Raw genomic sequence first — 9,283 nt, 5'->3', positions numbered from 1 at the left:
GTGATCCATTTTTGTGAAGCATCCTCTTGAGATTATATGGCCTCATCCACTCATAAATTTAATGTGGATATTAAGTTACTTGTGTCTGGTTTCCCAGCATCCTCAGTCAAGTCCCCTGCCCTCCAATTAATTTGGATTTCCCAGATCTGATGATAATCCAATTAAGGGAAAAAGGGAACCCATCATTGGCTGTGTGCACATTGTCATAAACTCTGGCTCCAATGTGCTCCCAACACCGGCATTTGAAGCCTCACATTCATCTGTATCCTGTAGTCTTATTTAGAAATTCTTCTGTTTGATACATTTCCCCACAAACCACCTGCCACCCGATTTGAAAGTGCAAGCTGAGATGTGTACTGTTCAGGCAGATGATGGAACACATGTGCAGAAGATGTCTTCCTTGAATAAGAATTCTGTGGCAGGTGGGGTTTGCCATTTCGGGGAAACAAATCAGGTAAGCAGTATCAGGTGAAGACACTGTTACCCTCTCTGGTGTGTACAGGAATGCAGAAATTTGACTTGAAACACAGCGCGACCGATGGGGCCTTTCAGTGTGTAAAGGTAAAGGTAAAGGAACCCCTGACCATTAGGTCCAGTCGCGGACGACTCTGGGGTTGCGGCGCTCATCTTGCTTTATTGGCCGGGGGAGCCAGCGTACAGCTTCCGGGTCATGTGGCCAGCATGACTAAGCAGCTTCTGGCGAACCAGAGCAGCGCATGGAAACGCCGTTTACCTTCCCGCCAGAGCGGTACCTATTTTTCTACTTGCACTTTGACGTGTTTTCGTCCTGCTAGGTTGGCAGGAGCAGGGACCGAGCTACGGGAGCTCACCCTGTCGCGGGGATTCGAACTGCCGACCTTCTGATCGGCGAGTCCTAGGCTCTGTGGTTTAACCCACAGCGCCACCCATGTCCCTATGTCCACATGTTTCAATTTGTACATAGCCACAAAATCACGTTACCCGACTGCGGACACACTGAAGTACATTGTGATATCATACTGTTGTTTTTTAATGCACAAGGTGACATTTCACTGGACAAGCCAATAGTGAGGTGTAGGGTTGCCACATTTTGCCAGTTGCTTCTTTGTTTTTAACCGGCCCCACCCCTGGCCCTTTATAAGCAACTTATCTCCCAGAAATTGAAGAGGTGAAGAAGATAACTTTCTCTCCATGCCAGAGTGTTCCAGGCTAAAACCACCTTATAACAATGGTTCTCAAACTTTTTTCTTGGGAATAAAAATGTGCTCGTGCCACACCAATTTTTTATTCGATAATAAATACGTTGAAAAACACAGCTACGATTGTCTTCAGTGTCACTTGATGTTCTTGCTCTCGTTTTGAAAAGATATCTATCCACATTCTGCAAATAAAAATAATTATTTTGATACTATACTACGCTGAAATGTTTAAAGGTTTCTTTGATTGTCCCTGAATCTTCCCACAACACTTGCCACCCTCTCCTGTCACACCAATGTTGCATGCCACACCCTCAGAATACCACTGCCCCACTAGATTGCCACTGTCATTTACCTCTCACAGACTTACTATTCCCATCAACCCTGAACAAACCACAATGCCCAAAATTATTCAAAAGGAAACATTGCTTTGAATGTGCTTCAGAGCTATAGTGTGTAAAGAGACTCGGAAAGGCATTGCTGGTCAATACGAAGTTAGATGGCCCAGTAGTCTGACTCCGTATAAGGCAGCTTCCGATGTTCTTATTTATTCTAAAATAATTACTAGCTTAATACTACCCTATTACCGATATTATTATTGTGTAACAGTTTTCTGTAAGGCAACGAAAAGGCATTGAAAGTGGAAATACAATTGCTCAGAGTATACAACATGCTTCCAGCAAAAATCCAAAACAGTAGGTTGTACCAGGGGTAGCTCTACTCAAGAGTCGACCCATTGGAATTAATGGAAATGATTAATTGAAGTCCATGAATCTCAATGGGTATGCAGAATTTAATTGAATGCAAGCTAATATTAGCCAGAACCCAACTTCCCATTCAAGTAACATAGGGAGTGCCTTACACTCCCACGAGACCGGGTGGACTCTCCTTCCCCGAAGGTTTTAAAGCAGAGGTCCATCCAATGCCCACCTGTCATGTATGATCTAGTTGAGATTCCTGTATTGCAGGGGTTGGACTAGATGACCCTCAGGGCCCTATACAATTCTGATTCTAGACTGACTGGCAGCGGTTCTCCGGGGCTTCAGATCTGGAGATTCTGTGGCTTGAACCTGCAATCTGCTGCATTCAAGGTAGATGCACTCTACTTATTTCTATTGTTAATTACTCATTCCTAAAATAATGAATATGAACTTCAGAGCATGGGAAGTCACCCAAAGATATATAATTTGGCATAAAATTTGGTCTTCTTGGTTGTATTATAATTTGGAATGTATTTAATGTGGTTTTTGTTGGATCGTTAAATTGGAAAACTCAATAAATATTATATAAAATAATGAATACGAGGATAATCTCATTCTGCTCTTTGGTCATTATGAGAGATTAAGATCCTTTGCGGGAGGAAGCTGTGAGCTGTATACGGTTTCCAACGCACTATAAAATCATCCCTTTGGCATCTTTTTACCAGTGATGTGAGGTGGGATTCCCCCCCCCCTTGTGCTTTATTTTTCCGGGGGGAAAGAAACCCGTCACATCTACCGGCCCTTCTAGCTCAATACTGCCTACACTGACTGGCAGCGGCTCTCCAAGGTTTCAGGCAAGGAGCTTCTTCCATAGACGCCATTGGGGCCTGAACCTTGGGCATTGCAACGCAGATGCTCTGCCACCGAGCTACGGCCTTTTCAGGGCAATTTTTTTAAACCAATTTTAAAAACCAAATCCGAAATAATTCTTCTAACACAAATGAAGACTCGAGTTCGAAAGAGCAAGACTCCGTTCCCGTTTTGGCGCTTCTTTAACATCTCCATCACTCTCTCCTTTTCTTATCTCTAGGTTGCGGCCGGGACACTCTAGCCCAGACACATCTCTGCTCTCTAGGTGGTGCGCCATCTTTTTTCTTCCCCGCGCCCTTCCAGGGAGGCTGGTTCTTCCCGCTTGTCTTTTGGGGAGTGTTTTAGGAGCGGTGGGGTGTCGTTTGCTTCCATGGAGACTGCCTACCGCGTAGCAAAGGGGATCTTGTTCGTGGCGGGGTTCACGGGCGCAGGGCTTGTGCTTTGGGCCGTGGTCGCGCCGGACGAAGCGCGCAGAAAGGAGATGGCGAAGGTGGGCGAAAGCTCCAGTCTCCGGGGTTTGAGATGGAGGTCAGAGGAAGCCAGGGTGCACTTGCGGGGAGCCCCGGGCTCAGAACGTGGCGTTTCCGGCTAAAGGTAGCAGCTGACGAGAAAGGGACCCCAGAGATCCTGAGAGAGCTGCTGCCAGTCAGAGTAGAGGATACTGGCCCCAATGGGCACATGTAGTCCTCCCGTGTCTGTCTCTATAGCCGTAGCTGCAGCTCTCCAGCGGTTTGACTTCACCCTTGAAGGCACCTCTCCTGGATTTTCTAAATGTCTTTATTTCTTTCCCCAGGAGTTTGCTGATGCTACTCCACAGGTGTTGACTGAGCGGCAAAAACATAACGCCATGGTAATGGAGATCCTGAAAGAGGCATCGAAGACCGATGAGAATGTGGCTCACAAGCCGTGGCCCTGGAAAAAAGAACAGTGAAGCAAAAAGAGTCTGTGTTGGCTGGACTCTGTTCTAAACTGAGAACTTTGCAGAAGCTGAATCTAGGAGGACTTTACTGTCTCTTCAATGGAGAGACTCTTCCGTTTTTTTCTTCTTGCTGTAAGGCTTGCTTTGGTGTAAACATTGAGCGATAAAATTTCCTTTGTACATCACAGTGACATCTGTACTTATTTAAGGGTTTGTTGTAAACTAGCAACAACAAAAAAGAAGTTTGTAGTTATGAAAGTAATACGTGTGTAGAGAGAGAGAGGGCTTATATTTTGCCAAGTTGTCTGTACAATGACAACATACACTTTCCAGCCACAGCAGGATACCTCAGCCCCAGGGGCCGAATGCAGACCTTCAGGCCTCCCTATCTGATTCTCAGAACTTTCTTCAAGTAGCACCTCTCACCTGCTTTGTGCCCCAAAAGTGTTTGCCTGGCTGGAATGCAGCCTTGGATTCTGATCCTGTGTCTTGTTTGCCTGGCTGGAGGGTACAGAGGTAATTGTGTAGAAACTAGACCACTGTACCAAGGTAACATTCATTGCCGTGCCTACTTTTGCCTTTGGCTTTGCCTACCACTGGTATGTGGTGCTCAGAAGGTTGCCCAGAACGAAACATGGTCCTCTTGTACAGAAAGAAAGCTTCCTTACCCCTGTCTTCCATGACCTCTTATCGCTTGAGGTTCAGGCCAGGCATGGAATGGTAAGTTGGACCCTCACAGCAGTGACATTGCCATGAACAGTACTTAGGGAACCTGTGTGCTGCTAAAAGTTGTTGTACTCCCATAATCCATGGTTCTTTCAGTATGCTAATCAGGGCTGATGGAAGTTTGAGTTTGTCATCACCTGGAGAAACAGGTTCCTCATCCCTGACTTAAATGTTTCCCCATTAGACTGAATGACAGCTATTCATTGGCATGGTTGGAAAAAAATGAGAAACCTTATGAAGACCATTTGGGTGCAGTCTGTGGTGGCTGGTGCCCCTTGGAACTGCTTGGGCAGAAGGCAGGGAGCCCAACAGAAGCAGGAACCATCTAATTCTAGTACAGTGGCACCTTGGGTTACATACGCTTCAGGTTACAGACTCCACTAACCCAGAAATAGTGCTTCAGGTTAAGAACTTTGCTTCAGGATGAGAACAGAAATCGTGCTCCCACGGCGCGGCAGCAGCAGGAGGCCCCATTAGCTAAAGTGGTGCTTCAGGTTAAGAACAGTTTCAGGTTAAGTGCGGATCTCCGGAACGAATTAAGTACTTAACCCGAGGTACCACTGTACTGTCCCCATCTTCCTCCTGGTTGAGTTTTACAAGAATTTTTTACTGTTTTACTGACACAAAGGAGTAGGAATCTGACAGGCAGGGCTAACTCCTGGACTGGTTGCATATCAGAAGGCAGGCAAGTGACGGCTAGCTGTGGGATGACACATTGACAGGGAAGCCCCCCCCCGTATGGTTTCACATTGAATGGGGGCCCTCTTGCTGAGATTCCTGCATTGCAAGAGGGTTGAACTAGATGACCCTTGGAGTTTTCCTACTCTATGATTTGCCCTAGCAGGTCTGCCTAAGCATGGTCTAAACCTGCTCTCTGTGAAGCCCACCCGTCAGAATCAAACCTGCTCCTATCGGCACAGCCTGTATAAGCCCCTTTCCCTTGCAAAAGGCTTGTCCTCAGTTCTATTCTTCCACTGAAGAATATTGGAAAGCTGGCTTTTATACAGATGGAGAAGTGGACAAAAACTGGACGTAATCAGCTTGATGTCCCCTAACTAATATCTCCTGGAGGGAGGAAATTCCCCCTTCCTCTCCTCTTGAGATTTGTCTTCACCTGCAAACGCTGACGGGAGCCAGCATGACAATCCAAATCGATGGGGGAACCAATCGATGGGGGAGTTGTTGGCATGCCGGACACCCATTGCAGTGCACGCCGCCCTTTCTGCTTCCACCGAGACGAGGGACAGGAAGCAGAGCGGCTTCTGGGCGCAAGCCGCTTCCGGCGTGGTGTCCTGGGCGCCGCCATCTTCCTGCCCCGCAGGAAAGCCGAGACATGTCTTCCAGCGTCGAGCGCGCCGCTTCCTCACCGGAGCAGAAACGGTCCTTTTTCTGGTCCTGCTTCAGCTGCCGCGCCCTGAGCGGGGGGGCACTGATCGCCTCCTCCTTGTTCGTCTATTCGGGGCCCCTCCGGATTATGAGCCACAGGATCCCCCCCAGCATGGGCAACATCGCCCAGATGACCTTCGCCGTCTGTAAGTGGGGGGCGCAGAGAGGGGCGGGAGCCCAATTCTGGGGGCGGGGGGGGGGGCGGCGGCTCCAGGCTGAGCTGCGGCTCACCAGGGCCGGATTTAGGCTTGATGAGGCCCTAAGCTACTGAAGGTAATGGGACCCTTTATGTGTCCAGCTGTCCTTTGTCAACAACAAATTGTCGCTGTTTTTGTGTGTTGAATATATGCTCATACCCTTAGTCTGTGCTGCCTGATCATCAGTCTGCAAGCACTCTTTAATATTAGATAGCAGGTACAACAGCTTGACTTACATTCAACTGTTCTACACTGCAGTCTGCAGCTGCATGCTACATGTTGCCCTGCAACCAGTCCATGCAGAATGTAGGCACCCTATATAGAAATGAGCAAACCAGTGATATTTTAGGGAGCAGGCCAGCAGGCGGGGCCCATTACTTACATCATAGGAGCCTACACAACACAAAACAAAACACTGTTGCTGTATGTGGGTTTTATTTTATTTGTTTTTTACCTTATATTTTAGAAATGTACATCCAGTTTTTTTCTTTTAATTTTTTGGGGGGCCTCCAAGTGACTGGGGACCTGAGCTATAGCTTGTTTAGCATATACATAAATCTGGCCCTGGGCTCAGTGCCAGGACCGACTGGGAGACTGACATTTGGGTGATGTTGCCTCTGAGCATATAGCTACCTAGGTCTGCCTTTCTGAGCCAGTTGGTGTGGATTTCAGACCTTACCTTGCCAGTCCTGGGGGGCACCAACTGCCTCTGCTTCTTGGAAAAGTTAAGTTTCTAGTCCTCATGGTTGTGAACTGAAGGCACTATTTTCAAACGGGAGCATAGGAAGCCCTTTCTGGGGATGCCTTTGGGGGATTCAGCCCCTGGGACCTTCTGTGATCATGGGCCTCAGTAATCAGATCCCTGTCTAGGCCAGCGACTTCTTTACGGCCAGGTGTTTTATTAGCTCTTCAGCAGGGTTTCAGGGCAGTCATCCCCCTCCCACCCTGTTTGCTTCCAGCACCTGGCCCTCAGTGGGTAGACCGCTGTTGACCATGGAGGCTCTGTTGTCATGGTGAATAACCATTGTCATTACTTTTATCTTCCACTGCTCTGATTGCTGAGGCCCATTTCTTGTTCAGAGGTTGATCTATGCTGAGATCTATGCTTATTTTCTAGGGTGACCCCCCCCAAACTGTACTTGGGAAAGTTGGTTCAGTGGGAGTGCTAATATCTCTCCTAGTTATAGTACAAATCATTCAACATATGTGGAGCAGGAAATCAGCCCGTAAATCAGATAGACTAGCAATCATTTTTCTTCCCTCGTCTTGCAGGGTATTGGCAATGTCTGTCTCAAAGTCAGCTCTGCCACTGGCACCCTTTGTTTCTTGCTGCTGTTTGTGGCATACATCCTTGGCTGACTTAAGATCAAGAGTGGGAATCCTCAGGACCACGGGGCCAAATGGGCCCCTCTATCTGGCCCTTGGAACTCTTCCTCAGGCCACACCCCTCACATGCTTTTCTTTTTCTCCCTTCCAGGTCTCCTCTGTTGGGGTGTTACTGTGTTGATAAACCCAGTTGGAAGCTACAAGAAAGATGAGTGAATAGCAATACCCCATTACTGGATGCCCATCATCTTTTTCCGGATATGGCAGGAGTTCAAACCGTAGCCAATAAAAGACTAATGGAGGGAAATACCCTGGATTTGTTTGCGATGTCCGTGGCAAGCTGGTTTATATGCCAAGAAGGCACCGTGCACCCTCTGCAGAGACTTTAGCATATCATGCTTTCCTTATGACGGAGATTGTCAGTAGAAGCTGTGATGTATGTCATAGCTGCTTCCTCCTGCATTAAAAAACCCAACCCTAAGCACCATGTATTCTATGTAAATATTTAACTGGATTTGTTTTAATTAAATCAAGCTGTTTCCACATCAAGGGCTATAGTTTCACTTAGGGGTCCCCCTCCCTGTTTTTAATCTTAATTGCAGCAGCATGCAAAGAGAAGTGGAAAGAAGAGGTTCCTTGCTCCCTCCCACAACACAGTTTGTGAAAGCGGTCAGGAAGGACCACTGGCTTCAATAGGGGATTTAAAAGGATGCAAAACTAATTCAGAAATTGTTGAGTGCCGTTAAAAGAGGCTGCTGCAGTTGCAAGGGACACCAATTACTACAATTGCACAACATGACTTATCTAAAAGAGCAGCTCAAATACCAACCATCCAGGACCCTGATGGAAGATTTGTCCAATTGGCAGTGACCCCCATAAGCAGCATGGCCTTCTCAGTGGTGGCTCCTCATTTGTGTAACACCCCCCCCCCCCCAGTTGAGAGGCACCTGTCTTCCTCATTATGAACAATCAGGTGGAATTTAAAAACAGTCCTCTTCACCAGGTCTTTTGATATCTGATATGTAGTTTCTAGAAACTTTATGCAAGGGCAGGGGGCTGGTTTTTTAAAAAGCTTTCAGATGTTAATGTTTTAAAATTATTGCTATTCATTACATCTGTTAGTTGCTTTATGCAGGAAGTCTCAAAGCAACTGAACAAAATAATATAAAAACCAGAAAATTTTAAAATGATGTACAACACAAAATTCCTAAAATGCTAATCTGACCGTACAAAAATATGAACACCATTGTAGAGGCTAATTTAACTACCAAAGGCCTGGTAAATAAAATTGCCTTAACCTGGTGCCTAAAAGCTGACAAATGATGAAGGTATTTCAAAGTATGTTCTTTACTACATTTGTAATTGCTTGAGAGGGAAGAGCGTGGTAGAAACTTCATTCATGAATACATGAAGTCACACCCTTTTGGCCAGAGGTCATCAGCGGCATAAATACGGTTTTCAGCACCTTGAGATTTATGGATGTTCTCTTGAATTATGTACAAGTCTTCTGGAAACTGACATAGCGACTATGTAAATGCCTTCTAAGGGCACTCAGGGTGGCTAAATGTCTAACACTCTAATACAGGAAGGTAACATTCTCACCACCCCTACAGAGGACAGAAGCTATGACTCAACTGGCAGCATATGAGGTGACCAGGAAATTCTCTGATATCTGGATTCTTTGTACAGATCTATTCTGAGCGCTGGGTTGGTCTGAAACACCAGCTTTTCTCCCTTTGCTTGTACCCACAGAACACGTTGTCTTTGTTATGATTTGGTTTGCATTGTCTGCATTTTTCTTTCTTTTTAGAAGTTCAGGTGTTGTTTTTTTTAAACCCTATTAAATACATCAAAGTCCCTGGAGTAGAAGGGACGTGGGTGGCACTGTGGGTTAAACCAGAGCCTAGGACTTGCCGATCAGAAGGTCGGTGGTTCAAATCCCCTCGATGGGGTGAGCTCCCGTTGCTCGGTCCCTGCTTCTGC

General features: G+C 46.6%; 2 protein-coding genes across 2 annotated transcripts; both read left to right on the top strand.

Moving 5' to 3' along the window:
- Positions 1-3,026: 3,026 nt before the first annotated feature.
- On the top strand, positions 3,027-3,850 carry UQCC3 (ubiquinol-cytochrome c reductase complex assembly factor 3). The gene is made up of 2 exons (XM_082204407.1): positions 3,027-3,236; positions 3,540-3,850. Exons 1-2 carry the CDS (start codon positions 3,117-3,119, stop codon positions 3,675-3,677), a joined length of 258 nt encoding a protein of 85 aa, XP_082060533.1. The 5' UTR covers positions 3,027-3,116; the 3' UTR covers positions 3,678-3,850.
- Positions 3,851-5,686: 1,836 nt separating this feature from the next.
- Positions 5,687-9,072, top strand: DMAC1 (distal membrane arm assembly component 1). The gene is made up of 2 exons (XM_082202679.1): positions 5,687-5,923; positions 7,452-9,072. The coding sequence occupies exons 1-2, from the start codon at positions 5,725-5,727 to the stop codon at positions 7,514-7,516; spliced, it is 264 nt and encodes an 87-aa protein (XP_082058805.1). The 5' UTR covers positions 5,687-5,724; the 3' UTR covers positions 7,517-9,072.
- Positions 9,073-9,283: the final 211 nt, after the last annotated feature.

Source organism: Podarcis vaucheri (genome assembly GCF_965113315.1).
Source record: "Podarcis vaucheri genome assembly, chromosome: 16".
NCBI lineage: Eukaryota > Metazoa > Chordata > Lepidosauria > Squamata > Lacertidae > Podarcis > Podarcis vaucheri.
Note: the sequence above shows the minus strand (reverse complement) of the source record. Positions and strands in the feature narration are given on the sequence as shown.